Consider the following 24608-nt stretch of genomic DNA (forward strand, 5'->3'; position numbering starts at 1 on the left):
TGTTGATTATGCAAAAATACTGTACTTACTGGTCATTTAAGCCATAATTTGCTTACTTAGTCACCAAGTTACAAGATGTCTAAACAAAAAAATGTTTCTAAGAGTAAAATAAATCTGCCCTGTGGGAGGAATCATTTTTGTTTTTCTATTATAGAATGAGACACTGTTGCTTTTACCAGATACTGAGATACTTGATTGTAATTTAGGAATATTGTATAATCTAGATCTGTTTTCTATGTGACTGTAGGTTATGTCCCTTATCTTGCTTAGATCATCTAGTACCTGAATAATGTGCAACCATCCACCTACAAATCAATTTTGTCACCCTTGTACTGGGGACATATATGAAATCCCATTCAGGCCTATTTTGTGGCTTCAGGATTTCATTTGACCTGAAGATTACTCTTTATCCTTTCACCATATAGCAGTGTTTTTCAACTAGTGTGCCGTGAGAGATCCTCAGGTGTGCCACGGCAGACTGACAACAGTGTGACATATTTTTAAAACTTTGCTTGTTTTTTACTGTAGTTTGTAGGAGACATGGCATAACAGCACAATACATACAGTATGTGTGTGTATGTGTATATATATATATGCTGTATTAGCCTACAATGTGTGATTTTTTTTTTTTTAAATTTTGGGATGGTGGTGTGCCACAGGATTTTTTAATGTAAAAAAGTGTGCCACGGCAAAAAAAAGGTTAAAAATCACTGCCATATAGGTTGTTTTAGCTAAAGCCTACAGGGAGATAATGTATAAATGTAGAAGGCATAGACTCCCTAAAGCCTCTTAGGATTCCTACCTACTTTTAGAAGGCACAAAGTAGTATATTACCACTTTAATGGGAAGTACCAGATTTATTGTTTAAAAATCTAGTTTTTCACACATAAAAACGAGTGTATAATACCTGGTGTGACCTTGAATGTTTCATTTCTATTTTTTTGACAAAACTGACAAAACCAACATTTGCATGAATATACTGACCACAAGTGTGTCATGTGTACCTTACAAAATAGTATCAGAGTTTTTGGCAATCTCTGCAAGGTCATGCCAACGACCTTTTTCTTTTAGGATTTATTTTATTTACCATATTTTGTGGCATTTACGATTCACCACAATCCATGCATTAAACTTTTACCTGATAGCAGATGTGGCTCATTAAAGGGTTATGAAACGCAAAAAGTTTGTTTTGTGATTCGGACAGAGCATACAAATTTATAAAAGTAACCAATTTATTTTTGTTATCAAATTTGCTTAGTTTCCATCGTAATCTTTGTTGACGAGTGTCTGGAGCACTAAATGGTAGGAAATAGTGCTTGCAAATATATATCATTCTTGCAAAACTCCTGCCATATAGTGCTCTATACACATGCATGCTCCGCAGTTTATGTCCCTGTTTTTCAACAAAAGATAACAAGAGAACCAAGAAAAATTCATAATAGAAGTAAATTAGAAAGTTGTTTAAAATTGCATGCTCTATTTGAATTATGTTCATTTTAAGTTCATTTTTCTTCTACATCTTTTCCTCAACCTCTGTTTTTATTGCATTTGTTTGTTATTGCATTTGTGTATTTTCACAAAAATCATAATATTTTTTTTTTTTTCTTTAACAGGTTTTCTTCTTTCGGGTTGTAAGATTGGATCATCTATTATGAAGGGATTTAGTTTTTGTTACCTTCGAAAATTAGTCCGGCCTTTTGCTCAAGACATTCATAGAAATCCTGGGTTGTTAATGGTAAACACACGGAGAAATGTGGCAAAACTCTGTCCATCTAGATCATATGTATACAACACAGTTTGCAGGAGAAAACTTTGTATATCGTCGGTGGCCCAGAAAGAAACTGAATCACTTACAGACAAAGAACAAAGACTGTTAAATAACATTTATAGTGGTTTGATAGGGGGACAACGAGCTTGCCTGGCAGAAGCAATCACACTGACAGAGACATCCCATATCAGAAAGAGAGAGCTAGCTCAAATACTGCTTCAGAAGGTCCTAACACACCACCAGGAACAAGAACTATCAAATGGAAAACCTCTAGCATTCAGAGTTGGTCAGACATTTTTTTTAAATGTATTTGTAATCTAACTGGTTTGAAACTGAAGTTCTAGAGTTCTTGTATTCAGTGGGCCTATGAATGAATGCACATATTGTGTACTTCTGTTCAGCTCCTTTCATTGCAATGTAGGAAATTACTTGAATAAAAATGCGTGGAATTCCATGTAACATTAAGATTGATTTTAGTGAACTGTAAATAAGAATCCTCTTAACAGAACTTTTATTTTTTGATAGTTGTGTAAGTAACTTTGTGTCCTTTTAAGTGAGTTTATATTAGTTAATAGTAATAAGTACTCCATGCTATGTATATATGTTCAGATCCATACAGTAAAATGATTTTTTTTTTATTCTCAATAATGAAACAGGACTTTCAGGTCCTCCTGGTGCTGGGAAGTCAACTTTCATTGAATGCTTTGGTAAAATGCTTACAGAGAAAGGGCATAAAGTGGCAATTTTAGCAGTTGACCCATCCTCTAGTACAAGTGGGGGTAAGTTTTAAAGGTATGTTTTCTACTCTTGAGATCTTACTCTTTTGTCTGGTTGTTTTCTGTTTAAAAATAAAACCGTTTTAGAGGTGTTTTAATAAAAAGTTACAAAATGAAAATCTGCACACAACCCAAAAGTTCTTCAGATTCCCAAAATATTTAGTTATAATGTATACCTCCCCTTCCTGGGATCGTAAATTCTGAAGGCAAGCATACCTGCATATGCACACACATATTAAACATAAACTTGCAGCAGGGCTTGAACACTGTTGTTTACATATATCAAGCACAAGTATCAAAAGACCACATCCCCTAATGTAGCATAATATTTACTATCCTTCAGGGCTCAATATGGAGGGCAGCCAGGATTAGGTATGCAGTGCGTGTACAGCGTATTTCACATAGGTACAAGCCAAAATGAATTCATAGCTATAATCAGCTTACTCACTGTTTTGTTGCTCCACTGTACACCCGCTATGTATCTAACCTCACTCTTGTCATATACACCTTAGCCACTCCGGGGTAAAATGACATGCTGGTCTGGTTGAAAACACAGCCACCTACAACCAGCTGTATCGTGTCCTTAAACTCCCAACACGTTTGTTACACGCTCCTCCTTCCCCACCTCTGCAAGTTAGGTTCTCCAATCCTCCATGTAAAACACTGTCCCCAGTCTTCGGTCCACTTTCTCGTGCGAAAACTGCAGCCTCACACAGTAATGACTCATTCTGCTTCCGGAGCTGAATTTTGCTCACAGATGCAATTAAACAAAGTTGTATGGAAAGAATGAAGCGGTCCCCTCTCAGATAAAAGTTTAAAATGTATTCAAAACTCTGTAAAAACATCTTCAGTTTAAAATCATCACAGACAAAGCTATCCCATCAGACTGACACGTTTCAGCTTCTCTGCCGTATTCATAGTCTATTTAACAGAATGGATATTAACATTTGAATGTTGAATGTGACATTTGAATATAAATTAAATATCACAAGTTATCTCCATACCTAGGTGATTTTCATTTTGGAAATAATCTGTAAGTGGTATCATGAGTGTAATAAGGAAATATTTTGATGTGGACACAGAGGTCACTTGTGAACACATTTCCCATCCTCATAAAATGCAACCAAAAGTGTGGGCTAAAATGATGTGTGGGTATATTTAATTATAGATAAGATCTCAAACTATTGTTAAATTATGTTGTAGGCTCTCTTCTTGGTGATAAGACCCGAATGACAGAATTATCCCGGGATATGAATGCTTATATCAGACCCTCTCCCACCAGAGGTACATTAGGAGGTGTCACCCGCACCACCAATGAAGCTATTCTGCTTTGTGAGGGTGGTGGCTATGATATTGTTCTTGTAGAGACTGTAGGTAAGTGAGACAGCAGTGACACATTAGTATTGTATATACCTAGAAACGCTGGGCTAAATCTATTCACCTAAGAACATCAGCGCAAGTTTGTTTTGTAGTTATCTCCTATTCATTTCTTTTTTAGTTGTGTCAGGTAAATATTATTTGGTTTACATTTTGAGAAAGCAGCTTCATCCTTTAGCTAAATTGTATTTGCTATTCCTGATTGTCTGTTATGTCCCTCCTAGTACTTGAAACCAATTCATTTGGTTATGAAGGAACTTTTTTTTCTTCCTATGGCTTATATGTGAGCAGCATAATAAAAAAAAAATATTTTTGAAGCATTGGATCTCTGTATCTTATAAAACAGGCGAATAAACGTCATGCACTACATAGCTTTCATATCACTTCTGGGAGAGGTAATACTTACCAGCGTCTGGCTCCCTATGCTGCTGAGCTAGCATTGGAATATGCCTGTCTCTCCCATAGCTTTTACACTGAACCAGTTAGTGTGCTGCTCAGGGTGGCACATGCTCCTTGAAGTTTTGTATGTTATAAAATATATGCTTGTTCTATGCTGTACTCGCCTCTGACCTTCTTGGTCCCCTATTGTACCTTCTGTCTATTACTTGTTGTTGTGCCTACTTGCTGCTGTCCCCTGCTGGCCAATACCTGCCATTGCAACGTACTGGACATGCTGACTACTACCTGTTTCTAGTATGTTGTTAGTCCCTGTGCCTGTCTGTCCGTCTGCATCTATCTTTCTAATCTATCTCTTCAAATATGCACATTCATGTTTGTCTTTCACAGATGTATTATTCTTTATCATTGCATTGGGATTTTGTTGTCATCTCCAGCCACTTTGAAATTGACCTCTACCCCAGATATTGTTTTTTTTTTTAAGTCTATAAGTTCTAGATAAAATAATAAGTAAAGATTATCCTCCAAACAAAAATCAGTTTAAATACAGAATGTGACTGTGATTTTCATTAATCCGTTAAACCATAGAATTTCCCTATTTTATCTTATCACTGGAGAGTAAGCAATGGCACTACATGCAGGCAATCTCCCCGTTATCTAAGTGTGAATGTTAGTGTATACTATAGTATTATTACACATAGGGAGTGGTGCTTAGCAAGAATTAATTAGAACCAATAGTGGGAAAAAGGGGGAGAGAGTGTATTCCCACTCAAGCATGCACAATAGCACTCTCTGCCCTGACTACTTATAGGCAGAATAGAGAAAAAAATAAAAATGAACTTTTATTAATATATACACTTAAAAATAAGGTGGAATTAAAATTGAAACTTTATGTGACTGATGTAGTGTGCGATACACACCCAGCACGGTCAGTTCAATCTTAAAGGGACAGTATACACTCATTTTCATATAACTGCATGTAATAGACACTACTATAAAAAATAAGATGCACAGATACTGATATAAAAATCCAGTATAAAATGGTTTAAAAACGTACTTAGAAGCTTTCAGTTTAGCTCTGTTGAAAAGGTAGTTGGAAAGCCCACTGCAAGTGGGAAATAAGACCCTCCCCCCCTCCCCCTTCTTTTGCATTTGAAAAGACCCTTTACACAAACAGGAGCAAGCTGGAGAAGGTAGCTGACGGTATTCAAATAAAACTTTGGGGCTTGGTTAGGAGTCTGAAAATCAGAGCAATGTTATTTAAAAATAAGCAAAATTATACATTTTTAAAAAAAAAAAACTTTATGGGCTTTATAAATAGATCATCTACAAAACATTTATGCACAGAAAAAATGAGTGTATAATATGGCCCTTTAACTAAATGCTCTCTCAGTCAATAGTCATTGTATAGGAGTAACTCACATTTAATCCAATTGACTACTCCTAGCATTTTATTTTATTCTCCCAGCGGAACTTGGACTATATATACTGTATGTATAAGCACTTGGTATTTGATATATACTCTCTCTCTTTATGTGATACGTTAGATTGATTCTTTAACATCCCAAACATTAGTGAGTTAGACTAAAGGTATTTTACTTTAAATCATTTAGCTCTCCATTACACACGGCTGAATAGCTGCAACAATGTATATTTGTATCACACTGCATTGTGCTTTAATAATTTAGATCAACGGAAGAACTCAGTTGGACAGAGTAATATATGAAAGTGCAACATAAACACAGTGCAATAAACACACAGTAACACGCAGACACTTTAACCCTGAAGGGTGTTGTTAATATTAGGGCATTAACGTATGAGATAAATAACATTTTATTGTGATACATACGGCTTGCTACAAAACCCCAATAACTACCGCAATAAACATAGTGTGACCAACTGTTATCTTACATTTATATAATACCCTGTCCAAATGATCATGTTGAACAGAGCATTATAAATATATGATATCCCCTACACTAAAAGCATGCATGTGTTGTTTACCAACCGGTACTACCTGGCACTAAGTACCTCCGCAGTAGATTATTTATATACTACCAATAATATTACCAATAATATCGTTACCATTGTTAGAGGTAATATAACCTACAGTATAATTGTTCTAAAATATTGACGTTATCTCAACCCTTTATTGGAGTATTATATTACTACATCCTAGCTACACTTATGAATATGGCCAGCAATTTAGGCCCTATTTTGATATAAGGGGATGGCATGGATTATATGCTGCTAGAATTTTCTTAGGTTGATATTTGACTACAGGAACTTATACTGTTAGTGGTCATTTTACTTCAAAATTCAATACTGCTTTATAATTACAGACCCTGATAGATTACTTAAGGTCATTTAACCACAAAGGCCTACCTACAATTCACTATCAACCAGGGTTCTTTATTTCAACTCTTTTCTTTCAAGTTTCAATTTTAATTCCACCTTATTTTTAAGTGTGTATATATTAACAAAAGTTAATTTTTAATTGTTTTCTCTATTCTGCCTATAAGTAGTCCGGGCAGACAGTGCTGTTGTGCATGCATGAGTGGGAATACGCTCTCTCCCCCTTTTTGCCACTATTGGTTTATCTTATCACCATTTATAGACACACATAAGGTGTCAACAGTGATACATAAATAGATATTCTACGTTGGCTCCAAGATTTGCAGAAGAGATCCCGTATATACCGGAGGGTTAATGCTTGAGCGCATATCTTAGAGCTAACGTAGCTCCATATTTGTAAGTACAGCCTATACGTTTTGGAATTAAACTTACCTATTGCAGTATTGCGCTATGTTCTCTACCTCCTTTTTTTTTTTTTTGGACTAATTAACAAGGCAAAACTGCATCTAGGACTTTCTGTTACTACAATTTGAATCTAAATATCTTTTTTATTTGTATCACTTTTAATACACTATTTTCAGTATAGATGTCCAATTCTACAGGCGGAAACCAGTGTCGGCTCCAGAAGGAATGAAATGGGGGGGCATTTTTGTTTCAAAAGGGGACTCGCATTTACAAAGCATATACATTAATATAATACTTATGCATAAATAAAGGTACTACATATAGCTGTACTAACAACAGATTTCCCTATTCATACTACTTGTAAATACATAAATATGGCCAAAACTAATAGATAGGCTTTCTATAGATAGTATATGTTTGTATGTATCAAAAGATTATATTTATGAAAATCTTATTTTATAAATAAAATGTGCTAACTATGAAAATGTTCTATCCACGCATACCTGTTTTCTACATATAATGTATATGCTATCTGCAATTACAAACTTTTTTTATCTATATACATATGAATATATATACTTTATGTATATATAATAAATGCATACATAAGTCATCTTCTCAATGTATAAGTAACTCTAACAGTCCGGTAAGCAATGACACATGCTTGAGGGTGAAATACCTGGTTACTATCGCTCCTGCACAGTTCAGATGTGCACGGCTCCCCTGGGAGGTCAGCATAAACCAGAAGACCAGAGAGTAGAAGGAGAAGCCTGGGGGCAGAACCTGTGCGAGGCATGAGTGTGCCCGGAGGACAGGACAAGGTACGCAGGGTATCAGCCGCAGCCTGGTGTCCCAAGTAGTATCGCCAGCTTCTCAGTGTATCCGGTGCTCACCCTAACAGTACCAGCTCCCTGTCTTGGTTTCAGCGATCGCTCAGCAGCAACCAGCCGGCTGCTGTTACCAAGACCACCAAGAGACTGACAGCAAGATGGCGGGGACAGGGAGGGAGGGCCAGAAAAAATGTATGTACCTCATGCCGCCTGGGTGCTGATGTTCCCATAGCAACAATAGACGCGGGACGTATAGCGGGGAACAGGAAAAGTAAGGAAGTCGATAAGTCAAAATAAATCGGACTATGTAATAGGGATCAGCTTGTTCTGATCAGACGGTCTTCCATATTTTATATCCATATTCTTTTTGAAGGGGCACAGCATTCTATTTGGGTGGGCATTATCCTTCAATGCCCCCCCTTGGAGCCGACCCTGGCGGAAACACTTTTAAAAATTCAAAATAAAGGTAAAAAGAGTTCTACAAATAAATGAGAATAATAGTGGTTACTAATGAATTGCATTGAATTTGACTTAGAATGGCAGTCAGAAAAGCCTAAAAAAGTGATGTAAAATTATTATGTACTTATTAAAGGACCAGTAAATACAGTAGATTTGCATAATTAAAACAAACATGATAAAAAGACAATTCAGTAGGACTTAGGGGCGGAATTATTAAGAACCCTATGGTGTCTAATACATTTGTTTCCGTGCGAGCCTTCAGGCTCCACGGAAACAGCAGTTAAGAAGCAGCCGTCTGAAGACCGCTGCTCTTTAACTGGTCCGCCGCCTCTCAGCGGCGGACAGCAATCAATCCGATCGATACGATCGGGTTGATTGACACCTCCCTGCTAGCGGCCGATTGGGTGAAAATCTGCAGGGGGCAGCATTGCACAAGCAGTTCACCAGAACTGCTTGTGCAATGCTAAATGCCGACAGCGTATGCTGTCTGCATTCAGCGATGTCGGTCAGACATGATCTGCTGAAACATGATAAATTGGCCCCTTAGTCTGGACTTCAAATAAGTAGTAGATTTTTTTTCTGACAAATTTCAAGTTATGTCTATTTCCACCCCTGTATCATGTGACTGCCATCAGCCTGTCACAAATGCATATACGTATGTTTTGTGAATTCTTGCACATGCTCAGTAGGAACTGGTGACTCAAGAAGTGTAAATTTAAAAATTATGTGCATATTTTGTTAATTGAAGTAAATTGGAAATTTGTTTTAAATTGCATGCTCTAGCTGAATCATGAAAGTTTAATTTTGAATTGAGTGTCCCTTTAAGATTTTTTTTATTTAAAATGTTATTAGATGTCTTTTCCATACCAGATCAAAATAAAATTTGATATCAAAGTTGCAAGTTATGGTGATCTGGTGTTAATATCTGTTCTGGAAGTTATTAGTGTTTCTAAGTTTAGTTTATTTTAGTGTAGTTTTGGCCAAGACAGACTGACAGATAAATTAGCCTTGTTTGATTGTTTATTTTTTATATATAAAAAGACAAATCCAATTTCTTTCATATAGGTGGTGAGAGTCCACAAGCTGTTATGTATGGGATATACATTCTTACCAGGAGGAGGCAAAGCTTCCCAAACCTCAAAAGCTGACATACGCATGCTATCCTTATCTGTTTCTACACTAGCTCGATATATCCATAAGGTAGAATTTTCTTCTATTTATATCTGAAGCTGTAGAATCCTAGTGCTGCTGTAAAATTCAAGGAAGTCTTAAAGGAGCACTCAAGTCAAAATAAACTTTTATGATTCAGACAGAGCAGGCAGTCTTAAAGGGACATGACACCCACATTTTTTATTTTATGATTTAGAAAGAGAATGCAATTTTAAACATCTTTCTAATTTACTTATATTATCTAATTTGTTTTATTCTCTTGATATTCTTTGCTGAAAAGCATATCTAGATATGCTTAGTAGCTGCTGATTGGTTGCTGCACATAGAAGCCTCGTGTGATTGGCTCACCATGTGCATTGCTTTTTCTTCAACTAAGGATATCTAAAAAATGAAGCAAAATAAATAATGGAAGTAAATTGTAATGTTGTTTAAATTTCTATTCTCTATCTGAATCATGAAAGAAAGATTTTGGGTTTAGTGGCCCTTTAAGACACTTTCCAATTTACTTCCATTATCAAATTTTGCAGTCTTTTTATATTCACACTTTCTAGGTAACAAGATCCTACTGAGCATATGCACAAGCTCACAGGGTATGTGTATACTAGACTGTGATTGGCTGATGCCTGTCACATGATACAGGGTGCTGGAAATTGATAGGAAAAATAAATTTGTCCGAAAAAAAAATCTACTGCTTATTTGAAATACGGAGTAGGTGTTAAATCATTGTCTTTTTATTATGCACTTATTAATTTTGCAGTTCTACTGCATTGAGTGGTCCTTTAATTTAATATAAACATTATCAAAAATCTATTTGGTGCTGGGATACCAAACATGACAGTTTCAAAAGTTACAGTGTAATATCACATTGACTCTGTATGCTAAAATCTACATATGTGCATACATATTAATACATTTAGTGCTAGAGGTGTATAGACTTAAGCACCTTGTATAAAAATGATTTGTAATTCTGCAGGTGTGGGACAGTCTGAGTTTGCCGTAGCTGATATGGTCGATATGTTTGTTTTGCTGTTGCCACCAGCAGGGGGCGATGAACTGCAGGTATGGTGCATGTTCTCATGCAATTTATATAGCATTTATCTTTTTTTTTTCTAAGCTGTACAGAATGTTCAGGTATTATGAGCAGTAACAAAATATTTTGAGTGTATAGACACCAAATGTATTAGAGATACATACATGAGGTCGTTATTTCACTAGAGGAACTGCATTTTTTGCTAAAAACAAAACTGATATTTACCATGCATATAAAACTAAGATTAATCATAAAATGTGATGTTAGGTCAGCGTTGCACATGGTTTCAGTTAGTCATTTATTTCTTGTAAAAGCAACAAACATGGAAACGCAGTAAAACTAATTTATAAGATTTCTATAATAGTTTAGATAAACAATTCGGACAGAGTAATTTAAAACAAATGACTCTATTTTCATTTTCTCTTGCAAGGTGTATCCAGTCCACGGATTCATCCTTTACTTGTGGGATATTCTCATTCCCTACAGGAAGTGGCAAAGAGAGCACACAGCAGAGCTGTCCATATAGCTCCCCCTCTAGCTCCACCCCCCAGTCATTCTCTTTGCCGGCTCTAAGCACTAGGGTCTCTCTACGGGAGGGTAAAGTGAATGTGGTGTTAGAATTGTAGTTTTTATTATCTTCAATCAAAAGTTTGTTATTTTAAATGGTACCGGTTTGTACTATTTACTCTCTAGCAGAAAAGTGATGAAGATTTCTGCTGAGAGGAAAATGATTTTAGCATGTTGTAACTAAAATCCACTGCTGTTCCCACACAGGACTGAGGAGTACCAGAAAACTTCAGTTGGGGGGAACGGTTTGCAGGGTAATCTGCAATGAGGTCAGTCATTTATTTCTAGACAAGACTGAGATAATGCTAGAAGAGACTGACAATATCCCCATGAGGGGAGGGTAAGCTATGTTCACAGACTTAGTAAGGAATTAAATGCTTGCATAACAGGGCTAATTATGCTGGTTGACACTGATAAGGCAATCGATTGTTTATTTAAGAAAAATATTGTTTGCAGACACTTTGAAAGTCCTTTTGGGGTTCTTTCTGGGGTTATTATCCACATGGCTGTATTTTATTCTCTTAAGAGTGATTTACTAGGCCTCACAGCTCCGGAGTAGAGTGGGAGGGGCCTAATTTCGCGCCTCAGATGCGCAGTTAGAATTGCAGAGAAGTTCATGCTGCTTCAGAAGGAGGGTCCTGCTGCTGTTTGAGGGCCTTATAGAAGCTATATTCCCCCAAATCTGATCCCTAAGGGCAGGTAGGGCCACAGCAAGGCTGTGGCAAGGTGCTGTACTATTTTTAACCGGGTGTTGGCTTTAGGCTGCTCCGGTTTGGGCATTAAGGGGTTAATCGACTTGAAACTTGTGGTGCAATCCTATTACGGCTTTAGGTACATACTGTGAAAATTTCAGGAGAATTGCTGCATTTTTCACTGTTTTGTAAAATTGTGTGCTCTTTTTATCTCGTAAAGGCACAGTAACGTTTTTTTCAAATGAAAATATTTCTGACGGAGGTCAGAAAGTTAAAACTGTTAACTACTTGCCGAGCTCTTCATTCCATTACTCGGCCATCTGTAGCTCAGTGCATGGAGACAATCGGACTAATGGTAGCGGCAATGGACATAGTCCCTTTTGCTCGGATACTCCTCAGACCACTGCAACTATGCATGCTCAAACAGTGGAATGGGGATTATGCAGATTTGTCTCCTCAAATTCAGTTGGACCATGAGACCAGAGATTCTCTTCTCTGGTGGTTGTCTCAGGCTCACCTGTCTCAGCGAATATGTTTCCGCAGGCCAGAGTGGGTCATTGTAACGACCGACGCCAGTCTGTTAGGCTGGGGTGCGGTCTGGGACTCCCTGAAAGCTCAGGGCTTATGGTCTCGGGAAGAAATGCTTCTCCCGATAAACATTCTGGAACTGAGGGCGATATTGAACGCTCTTCAGGCATGGCCTCAACTAGCTGCGGCCAAATTCATCAGATTTCAGTCGGACAACATCACGACTGTAGCTTACGTCAATCATCAGGGGGGAACAAAGAGTTCCTTTGCGATGACGGAAGTAACCAAAATAATCAGGTGGGCGGAGGATCACTCCTGCCATCTCTCAGCAATTCACATCCCAGGAGTAGACAACTGGGAGGCGGATTTTCTAAGTCGTCAGACTTTTCACCCGGGGGAATGGGAACTCCACCCGGAGGTATTTGCCCAGCTGACTCAGCTATGGGGCACTCCAGAGTTGGATCTGATGGCGTCCCGTCAGAACACCAAACTTCCTTTCTACGGGTCCAGGTCCCGGAATCCCAAGGCGGTATTGATAGATGCTCTAGCAGCGCCTTGGTCTTTCAATCTGGCTTATGTTTTTCCACCGTTTCTTCTCCTTTCACGTCTGGTTGCCAGAATCAAGCAGGAGAAGGCTTCGGTGATTCTGATAGCGCCTGCGTGGCCACGCAGGACATGGTATGCAGACCTAGTGGACATGTCATCTGTCCCACCATGGACATTGCCAATGAGGCAGGATCTTCTGATACAGGGTCCGTTCAAGCATCCAAATTTAGTTTCTCTACGTCTGACTGCTTGGAGATTGAACACTTAATTCTATCAAAGCGTGGGTTCTCTGAGTCAGTTATAGATACTCTGATTCAGGCTAGAAAGCCTGTCACCAGGAAAATCTACTATAAGATATGGCGGAAATATCTTTGTTGGTGTGAATCCAAGGGTTACTCATGGAGTAAGATTAGGATTCCCAGGATATTGTCTTTTCTCCAAGAAGGATTGGAGAAAGGATTGTCAGCTAGTTCCTTAAAAGGGCAAATATCTGCTTTGTCTACCCTGTTACACAAGCGTCTGGCAGAAGTGCCAGACGTTCAAGCGTTTGCTCAGGCTTTAGTCAGAATCAAGCCTGTGTATAAACCTGTGGCTCCGCTATGGAGTTTGAATCTAGTTCTTTCAGTTCTTCAAGGGGTTCCGTTTGAACCTTTACATTCCATAGACATTAAGTTGTTATCTTGGAAAGTTTTGTTTTTGATAGCTATCTCTTCTGCATCATCCGTTTGGCCTATGAGACTGCTGGCCAGCAGCCTCCTGAAAGAATTACTGCTCATTCTACCAGAGCAGTGGCTTCCACATGGGCTTTCAAAAATGAGGCTTCTGTTGAACAGATTTGTAAGGCAGCGACTTGGTCTTCTGCATACTTTTGCCAAATTTTACAAATTCGATACTTTTGCTTCTTCGGAGGCTATTTTTGGGAGAAAGGTTTTGCAAGCAGTGGTGCCTTCCATTTAAGGTACCTGTCTTGTTCCCTCCCTTCATCCGTGTCCTAAAGCTTTGGTATTGGTATCCCACAAGTAAATGATGAATCCGTGGACTGGATACACCTTGCAAGAGAAAGCAGAATTTATGCTTACCTGATAAATTACTTTCTCTTGCGGTGTATCCAGTCCACAGCCTACCCTGGCATTTAAGTCAGGTAAAAAATTTTTGGGTTAAACTACAGTCACCACTGCACCCTATGGTTTCTCCTTTTTCTTCCTAACCTTTGGTCGAATGACTGGGGGGTGGAGTTAGAGGGGGAGCTATATGGACAGCTCTGCTGTGTGCTCTCTTTGCCACTTCCTGTAGGGAATGAGAATATCCCACAAGTAAAGGATGAATCCGTGGACTGGATACACCGCAAGGGAAAGTTTTTCTTTTATTTTTGTGCTCTTTTTTTCTTCTTTTATATCATAAGAAATCTTCACTAATATTTGTTTCTTATGTATGTAACTCAAGTTTCTCGAAGATCTGAACATATTCTTGTTTAGTTATGGTATATACCTCTTACTGCAAATGTATTTATTTGTCTTGTAGTACATTGAAATTACAAATTTCAGAAGCTTATATGTCATTTCAGACTTTAATAGTTATGACAACAAAAGTTGGTGTTTTTTGTTTTGTTTTTAAACACTACTAATGCTGCTACTTCTTTATTACTAATGCTGCTGCTTCACTACTAATGCTGCTGTTGCTGCTTCACTACTAATGCTGCTGTTGCTGCTTCACTACTAATGCTGCTGATTCTTCACTACTAATGCTGCTGTTGCTTCTTCACTACTAATGCTGCTGTTGCTTCTTCACTACTAATGCTGCTGCTTCTTCACTACTAATGCTGCTGTTGCTTCTTCACTACTAATGCTGCTGTTGCTTCTTCACTACTAATGCTGCTGCTTCTTCACTACTAATGCTGCTGTTGCTGCTTCACTACTAATGCTGCTGTTGCTTCTTCACTACTAATGCTGCTGCTTCTTCACTACTAATGCTGCTGTTGCTGCTTCACTACTAATGCTGCTGTTGCTTCTTCACTACTAATGCTGCTGTTGCTTCTTCACTACTAATGCTGCTGATTCTTCACTACTAATGCTGCTGTTGCTTCTTCACTACTAATGCTGCTGTTGCTTCTTCACTACTAATGCTGCTGCTTCTTCACTACTAATGCTGCTGTTGCTTCTTCACTACTAATGCTGCTGTTGCTTCTTCACTACTAATGCTGCTGATTCTTCACTACTAATGCTGCTGTTGCTGCTTCACTACTAATGCTGCTGTTGCTGCTTCACTACTTTTTTTTTTCTGCAAACCACACATATCATAAATTATAATAACCACTGTTAAAACAAAAGTGAGAAGCACAGATCATTTATAGACATCATAAAATATAATAACCATTATTAAATCAATAGTGGAAAACAGGAATCATACATACAACCTGGGAAACACTACCTTATAGTTATAAATATTTGTTTAAGGTATTCCTGCTTCTCTACAAAAAGTCTCAGCCTCCATAACATTATTTAATGTATGAGAGATACCTTCTTTCAACACCACTAGTTTTTCCTGGATAGATCAGCTTGATATTGTAGTTTTCCCTCTGAAGCCTACCATGGAAAAAAGACATATCTCTTCTCTTAGATAAGGTTTCAGAGGAAAAATCTTGGAAAATTAGTAGCTTGTGTGGACCTAAAGAGAAATGACTACATTTCCTGTAATGCTTAAGGAATAACATTTTATCCTGAAAATTCACAAATTTAAAAATCACTGGTCTTGGTCTGTAGCCCTCAGTGAGTTCCCGACGTTGTCCTATCCTATGTACCCTTCCGATCTGGAAGGGAGAGGCAGGAGCTGGAATCTGCAGTGCCTGTGGTAGTGTAGTAGTAACAAAGGTCATTAGATCTTGGAATTCAGGGGATTCAGGAAGACCGATCACTTTTAAATTGTTACGTCTTGAACGATCTTCAAGATCTTCGATCTTAGTTTGTAATGCTGTAATAGATTTACTATGAATATCTATAATTGGATCTTGTACATTGAATCTGTCTTCCAAATCTGAAATTCTGTTTTCAATTTCATCTAATCTTGCTGAAATCTGCCTGACCTCTGTAGTGAGATTTGATATCTCGTTTCTGATCTCAAGTTTAATTATATCAAATTGAGGGGTCAAGATTTTGGCTACTTCAGCTGCAAATTCAATCATATTATTGGATAGAGGGTTAGGGGCACCTTTTTTTGGGGTGAGACAATGCTAGAGTCCAGATTCCTGCCGCTCCCTTTCTTATCCTTTGATTTGGGAGGCATGTTGGAAGTAGAGCTCCTTTGGAGCATATATCTGTCCATGAACCAAACAATCCCTTTTATTTTTAACGATGAAACAAATATTTACTGTAAGTAGACCAACTTAAACAGAATTCTGAGAGGGACTCAATATATTATGTAATAAAGACTTAGTCTGGGGAGTATGTCACAATTCCTGTCCAAAATATCCACAATTACTAAAAAAAAATCTCGTACTTATAGGCTTTATACCCAAACAGTGTGAAAAAAAGACTAATGCCAATTAACATCTGTAGTGCATATAAACTTATTACTCTTATACCAGCACACAGAAATGTTTCCTGTGATACCTGTATATCCAAAATTTGTATTATATTACTCTAAACTTAACATAGAAGAAAGAGGAAATTGTATCAACGTGTTTTCAACAGTGCTTTCATCAGTGCGAAAAAAAAGTGCATTCAACAGTGCAAAAAAGAAAAAAAAAATCTTAAAACTTGTACTGTTAAGTAAAAATGAAGTGTAGAGAGTGTGCTACAAAGTGAAAAGGAACATTATATTTCTATTATAAATAGCGACTATATTCTGAATGTATTCCCTAATTCTAAGCCGTATCTAAAGTTAACCCTGCATGTAAGTGACAACTTTATAGCAGAGAGCTTTTCGGGAAATATGTTAGCATAATTCTTGGCAGTTATAACTTCGCTAATAAGAGCCCTACATATCCTAGCCAAAATCCGAAGCTTATATTCAAAGTAACTCAGAGAAAACTTAAGAAGGGTTCATAGGTAAGATTTCATATAAAACATACAATAATATGTGACTATAAAGGGTTAATTCTGGTTAAGATGAAACTTAACAGCATTAGGTACAACCCAGCTGCAAGAAGGCAACAATCACAAGAGAAACTGTTGACTTAAACATAGCAATGCGGACAAGACAAGATGGCAGTGTATTAACAATTAGATATAACATATAAATATCATCATTAGTAAGATCCTCAAATGCATAATACAAAATAAGAACAATCGCGTATAGGTTTAAGGTAGAAAGCTTTTAGCTGTGTGGTGACCAGGTCCGGCGTGCACAGTAATACCTGCAGAAAAAGTGCAGACACTTGTGTTTTTCGCCCATCCAGAGGACCATGCCTCCTTCCAGAGTATTCAGCGTTGTTTCCTACTCAACCAGGGAGAGGAGTACTACCGCTTATGTTACTGGCCCATCTAGGTGGGCTATGGAGCCGCGCATCTTTCAGCGTACACAGCGTTACCTTCGACTCTTCCAGGGGACAGAGGAGCTGCCGCTTGTGTTATACACCTAGCCAGGTAAACAAGGAGTCGAAACTCTATTCAATGAGCTCCGCAGTACCGCTGACTCATCCGAGGAACAGCGATGTTGCCGCTTCTGCTGAACACACCTCTAGTATAGGTAAGTCCAAGTACCTCTAGGCAGTCATAATTGGGTTTCAGGCAAATAGCCGTAACAATCCGGCGGCCCTCGATACAATGGACCTTGGCAAATAACTGAGACCCAGGAGACTTTAAGTGCTTATCCAAAGGCTACTTGTTACAGCACCTGCAAACTCATGCAGCAATGGTGTGCACCAGCCAACGTGCACCCTTAGGCTGAAAGTACAAACTTCCCATGCAGGATCGAAATCCTAGTACCGAAGCCTGTGACCGGCCAAGGGAAAAAACGCATTTGCTGGTTTTGGATTAGGCCTCACATTGAGGCGCGAAGCTTCCAAGACACCTGCAGCTACCTGCGTGCCCTGCCTCCAGCAGGAAGTCTGCCAGAACATCTCAAAGTTATTTCTATTTCCACTCCTTGCTGCTTCACTACTAATGCTGCTGTTGCTGCTTCACTACTAATGCTGCTGCTTTTTCACTACTAATGCTGCTGTTACTGCTTCACTACTAATGCTGCTGCTGCTGCTTCACTACTAATGCTGCTGCTTCACTACTAATGCTGCTGTTGCTGCTTCACTACTAATGTTGTTGCGCCACTACTAATTCTGCTGTTGCTGCTTCACTACTAATGTTGTTGCGCCACTACTAATGCTGCTGTTGCTGCTTCACTACTAATGCTGCTGCTTCACTACTAATGTTGTTGTGTCACTACTAATGCTGCTGTTACTGCTTCACTACTAATGCTGCCGCTTCACTACTAATGCTGCTGCTGCTGCTGCTTCACTACTAATGCTGCTGCTGCTTCACTACTAATGCTGCTGCTGCTGCTGCTTCACTACTAATGCTGCTGCTGCTGCTGCTTCACTACTAATGCTGCTGCTGCTTCACTACTAATGCTGCTGTTGTTGCTTCACTTATAATGCTGCAGCTGTTGTTGCTGCTTCACTACTAATGCTGCTGTTGCTTCACTATTAATGCTGCTGTTGCTGCTTCACTTCTAATGCTGCAGCTGCTGTTGCCTCTTCACTACTAATGCTGCTGTTACATTTTTGTTCTGTTTCTGCTCAACACACAATTATTTGATCACTGGTTTATTTTCAAAGTGCTGCAGACAAGATTTTTCTTCCAACTCCATCACTTTATGGGGTTTTCTATTAACATTTTGCAACTTTGTATCTGTAGTAGGTGGCTGGTTTGCTTAGAGTAGTCAACAAAATCTGCTAATAAATGTGTGCCAGGTGTCCTGTAAAAACCATGACAGGTTTTAATTCCAGAACTGTTATGAAAAGAGAGAGTGTTACTTCTGTTTTGTTATGTAAGAGTTCTATCCAGAATGTAGGCTATTTGGAGAACCTTGTACATTTTGGAGGAACAATAAATAAGAAGACAATCCAAAATCTGGTTTGTGGAATAGACAAGAAACTTGCAAATGTAATTCCTGTCATCTCACCATTCGCCAAAGGTGGCATAAACCTTTGTAATATGCTTTAGCTGTGCCTTCAAAAAATACAAATGACTTTTTTCCCCCTAAGAAACCTTTACCCTTGAAAAACAATGTTTCACAAAACAGGCCATCCTGTGCAACTCTAAATCTTTGTAAAGGAAAGGATTTTGAGAGAAAAGATTTTGGATTTTAGAAACAAGCGAATAATCAAGCCTTAAGAAGAACTAAATCCAAGAACCAATCTTTCTTGGGTCTGTTTGTGATCTTGATCCTTTGAATCACTCACGGGGACAAAACAACAACAGAAAGAAAGGGAGGAAAGACATAAACTAGTCTAAGGGGCCGATTTATCAAGCTCCGTATGGAGCTTAATGCCCCTTGTTTCCAGCGAGCCTGCCCCATAACTTGTCCATCTAAGGCCGCGGACAGAAATCAACCCGATCGAATACGATCGGGTTGATTGACACCCCCTGCTAGCAACCGATTGGCTGCAAATCTGCAGAGGACAGCAGTTCCCCAGAACTGCTTGTGCAATGTTAAATGCCGACAGCGTATGAATGTACGGCGAACATGATACGCTACATCGTGTCATGTTCGCTCGCACATTAATAAATATACCCCTATATGTTCAATAAAATACAATTCTGTTCACAGCAATGGCACAACAATGCCTGTTTCTGGTGCATTACCTGATATCTGTGAAGGTTTTTCTTGTTGCTTTGATCTCTCCAGAAACCCCAATCCCAGAAAAAAATCTTATGGATCTCTTCCTGGGATTCATTTTCTGAGAAGTGTAAAAATCTGCGGCGTTTTCGATGCGCAACCTCTAACAGGAAACCAACATGAAAATGATAAAGAAGAGATTTGCAGTTACTTTGGTTAAAAAAAAATACACCAGGGGTGTAAATAAAAAGTCATAGGGGAGAAATATCATGTGCTGTATCACGGTTCAAAGGAAGGGCATACAAAATCTATGCACTTTCTCAGAAAAAGTTATCTCTCCCTCTTCTTTTCAACAGTGTCTTCAAATATCTCACCATAGAGCCGCACATCTTGTAACATCATTTTATACCGTCTTTATACTCTCATAATATCATACCCAACTAGAGTGGATTTTAATAGGGTGTAGACCTGGCCCTAAAACTACTTATTATTATGAAAGCCAACATTTTTCTTTTATGATTCAGAGAATGCGATTTAAAAAAACTTTCTAATTTACTTCTATTATAGATTTTTCTTTCTTTGATTGGTATCTATTGTTGAAAAGCCGGCACATATGCTTAGGAGCTGGCCCATTTTTGGATCACTATATGGTAGCAGTTTTACTAAAATGTTATCCATTTGCAAGAGCACTAGATGCCAGCACTATTTCATGCTTTGTTTGAATCACAAAAGAACATTTTTTTGGATTTTATATCCCTTTAAAGGGACACTAAACCCAAATTCCTTCTTTAATGATTCAGATAGAGTGTGCAATTTTAAGCAACTTTCTAATTTACTATTACTATCAATTTGTATTTGTTCTCTTGCTATCTTTATTTAAAAAGTAGGAATTTAAAGCTTAGTAGCCAGCCCATTTTAGGTTCAGCACCATGGATAGCGCTTGCTTATTGGTGGATACAGTTAGCAAACCAATTAGCAAGCATAACTCAGGTTCTCAACCAAAAATGGGCTGCTGGCTCTTAAGCTTTACATTCCTGCTTTTTAAATAAAGATAGTAAGGGAATGAAGAAAAATTGACAATAGGAGTAAATTAGAAAGTTGCTTAAAATTGTATGTTACCACTGCATATATGAAGATCTAAACTAAATTATGGCTTTATGATAGGTAAAATAAATATTTTCTTAAATTTGTTCATAGGAATTAGAAAAAAAAGAGGGCCCCTCATTTTGGCTGGACATCAGAACTTTTTTTCACTTTGTGATGAGATTTATTTTTTTAGTGAACATTTTTCTGCAGATCATTTTGAAATAAAAATGAAATTTTAAATTAGGCAGTTGCACTAAAGAAACAGCTCTCTTGCAATGTGTTGAAAATTGCATTGTAAGTTAGCTTCAAATAATTTTTTTTATGTTTTTGTTAAGTTTTTGAAAGGTCGAGTACATTTGTTTTATTTGCCCTTGGTCTTGCATCATATAATTACAATGTAAAAATGTAGTAATAGAAAAGGTGCATTGCTCACAAAAAAACATCTTAGATTCAGGAGTCACAGCTTTGCAGATCGGGAAAGGCTAGGGGGCGAGTTAGAAGAAAATCCCTCAGAGACAGTCATCAATGCACTGCCGCTTTGCAGCACTTCTCTATATTTGACTGTTCTCTTCAAACACTGCTTCACTCTGGCTGCACTATGTTAAGGAAAACTTACACAGGGCAGCCTAAGCAGAGAGCTGTTTGAAGAAAACACCCTGATGTGCAGCAGCACTGCAAAGTGAAAGTGCTAACAGTTCCTGCATGTTTCTCTTTCTTTTGGCAGACATGCTGCATGTTCTGCCTTGGGGACTGGTGCACACCTTTACTAATGTATCTCAGTTTTAACTTTACATTAAAGGGACAGTTTACTCATACATTTTCTCCCCTTTAATTTGTTCTCAATGATCCACTTTACCTGCTGGAGTGTATTAAATTGTTTACAATTATTTCCTTTACCCTTATATTGGCATTTTAATTAGTTGATTTAGCCTGTGGTATCCCTACCTATTCTGAAAGTTTCTGGCCTTAGGTCCAGGCTATAGATAAGCTGTGTAAACACAGTCAGCAGGAAAAATTACACTCCCAGTGGGGTATAGAAGAGCTAAGGTAATAAAATGTGAATTTTCTTTTTTTTTTTTTTTTACAAGTATTGGTCTTTGGTTTACAGACAGATATAAGATAAAGAAGCATATATATGTACACAATGTGATAAAGTAATAATATCTAATTATACCTACAAGCTCAACCCATTTTATTAAGCTGTGGCTTCAAAACACATAATCAGCTGTTTTATTTACACAAATAAACCTTAAAAAAGCAAATTCTCATATGTTTTATACTCTGCAGCTGGTTAAAAAATGTAATTGGAAAAACATTAAGGGAAAAGTATTTTACAGTATACTATCCCTTTAAGCATTCCACTATGTTTGTATAAAGATTTCTTTTTATTCTTTTGGGTGTAATGGGGATCTCTCAGCTATGCTATAATGGATCGACTTGGATAAATCCAAAATGTCTTTAAATATTTATCTATTGGGTTGTACAGTGATTCAAAAGTGTCTGCTTTTGCTTGACATAAGTGGATCATATCGGAACAATAATTAATTTTCCTTCTGACTTATATTCTGTAAAAGGTGTATAATTTACGTTTTTCACAAACTGTTTCCTGTACGAAACAGTATCACTTGCCATTCTTTAACTGATGTTTAATATCAGTTTAATTTGCAGATGCTCTGAAAATAACTCTGCAAATCAACCTTTGGTTTGGCTTTTAATGAGTATCTGAAATCATTAAGTGGGGTGTCTTGTCTAACTTCCTGTTACACTACTTGTCTAACTTCCTGTTACACTACTTGTCTAACTTCCTGTTACACTACTTGTCTAACTTCCTGTTACACTACTTGTCTAACTTCCTGTTACACTACTTGTCTAACTTCCTCTTACACTACTTAAAGAGCTCAGGTGTGAATTTAATTAAAAACTACTATTTTGCCTTACTTATGAGGTAGAGTAACACTACCTGAAGACCACGTGTTTGAGACTTATCCTATTTGAAATAAGTATTTAATTTATGTAAGCTAGAATATATATTAGCAACTAGGCGTGTGCATTTAGATCCTACTTGAGGATCCGAATGCAGAAGTAAGTAGCCGCTTGTTCCCTTTGGATATTTTCTAGGCCAGATTGATTCCTGTAAAAGATCCCCACTCTAAGGACTGTGCAAATCCAGATCTTAGAGTGGGGATCTATTAAAAGAATCAATCTGGCTGCGAAAGTATCCGAAGGGAACAAACGGCTGCTCACTTCCACATTCTGATCCTCACGAAGGATCCTAATGCACATCCCTATTAGCAATGTATTTTAGAAAAACAATTTTTTTTCGCCTTTTTGTTCTTGCCAACCCTATGTTATATCCTGTATCCTTCTTCTTTTTCACAGTCAAAAAAATTGCCCCAGTTTCTGTTTCATTTATACCAGTATGAAGTTTTTACTATACACTTTTTTTTTTCTATTCTATTTGCCAAGACTAACTAAATTTTCCACCCCTGAATTAGTATCTATATTTATGTAAAAAGTTACATTTCTGTTTTGTTTCTAACTGAAATGTATTTTCCAGGGTATTAAAAGAGGTATAGTTGAGATGGCAGATCTAGTTGCTATAACCAAGGCAGATGGGGATTTACTTATACCTGCACGCAAAATCCAAACTGAATATGTCAGTGCCATGAAGTTACTTCGCAAACGGTCCAAGACTTGGAAACCTCAGGTGACCAAAAAATGGAATGTTTTTTTGACCAATAACACAGTCTAACACAATAGCTTTTCTAAAGTTGCCAACATTAGGTGTAGATATTCCTTTTCACTATACAGAGCCATTATAATAGTTTATTTTCAAGAAATGTAATCACAAATGTTACAGGAATCTGTGTTCATAACATACAATTTTAACAATATGCCTCAATATATTAATAGACTGAGAAAGCCCAACTCACAAACTGGTCAAGTTTAAAGATTTCATCTACTGAAGTAATAATTACAAGTATTAAATCAGTTGATTAGCTGTGTTTTAAGCATGTAGCTTCTGAAAACCTAGTATCTTTTGTGTGATAAAGTTGGATATTCATGCACATTGTTTCTCCTACTATAAACTTAGCTTTTATAACAATCTCCATAATATATTTATCGGTTTTACCATTGATCCATAGAAGTTTTGAAGATTACTTTAGTTATGATTTTTAGAAGACTGACAAACAACAGATAATTTATAATTAAAGTTTAGGTTAAACATTTGTTGATCTGTGTAAATCTTCCCTAGGTTATGCGTATCTCTGCTAAAAGTGGTGAAGGTATCTCAGAACTTTGGAAGAAGATGCTGGAGTTTCAGAACTCTATGCTAATATCTGGTGAGCTGAGTGTCAAGAGGAGGAGTCAGCAGAGAGTGTGGATGTGGAACATGATTCAGGAAAATGTGCTTCTGCATTTCAAGAACCACCCTGCAGTTAAAAATCAGATCCCCCTTCTTGAAGAAAGAGTTTGCAATGGTGTTTTGTCTCCTGGCCATGCAGCGGACCTGTTATTAAAGGCATTTTCTCAAAACGGCTAAAATATTTAGTTCTAGTTTTATGTGAATTAAAGGTTTTATTTGTATATAATATACCAAACAATGAAAATTATGTTGTCATTTAATTCCATTTATGCTATGATTCTGTAGTTGCTGCCAGTAAAGGGGGTTCTATTCCCTCCCATTAGAAGACTCTCCTTTATTCACATCAGATGTTTGGTTTAGAATACTCAGTTAAAGAGACATAATACTCATATGCTAAATCACTTGAAAGTAATGCAGCATAACTGTAAAAAGCTGACAGGAAAATATCACCTGAGCATCCCTATGTTAAAAAGGAAGATTTTTTT

The 24608-nt window shown here is 37.5% G+C and overlaps 1 protein-coding gene across 3 annotated transcripts in view; it reads left to right on the top strand.

Moving 5' to 3' along the window:
* The window catches only part of MMAA (metabolism of cobalamin associated A), a 40861-nt gene extending 16494 nt beyond the window's left edge, over nt 1-24367 (top strand). For all 3 annotated transcript variants that reach the window (XM_053703707.1, XM_053703708.1, XM_053703709.1), the window contains 6 exons: nt 1614-2054; nt 2425-2547; nt 3748-3918; nt 10510-10595; nt 23314-23463; nt 24013-24367. In XM_053703707.1, the coding sequence (XP_053559682.1) occupies nt 1652-2054; nt 2425-2547; nt 3748-3918; nt 10510-10595; nt 23314-23463; nt 24013-24300 (1221 nt within the window). In that variant the 5' untranslated portion in view covers nt 1614-1651 and the 3' untranslated portion in view covers nt 24301-24367. The remainder of the gene's footprint in view (nt 1-1613; nt 2055-2424; nt 2548-3747; nt 3919-10509; nt 10596-23313; nt 23464-24012) is intronic.
* The last annotated feature ends 241 nt before the right edge of the window (nt 24368-24608 follow it).

Source organism: Bombina bombina, chromosome 2, assembly GCF_027579735.1.
Source record: "Bombina bombina isolate aBomBom1 chromosome 2, aBomBom1.pri, whole genome shotgun sequence".
Taxonomy (NCBI): Eukaryota; Metazoa; Chordata; class Amphibia; order Anura; family Bombinatoridae; genus Bombina; species Bombina bombina.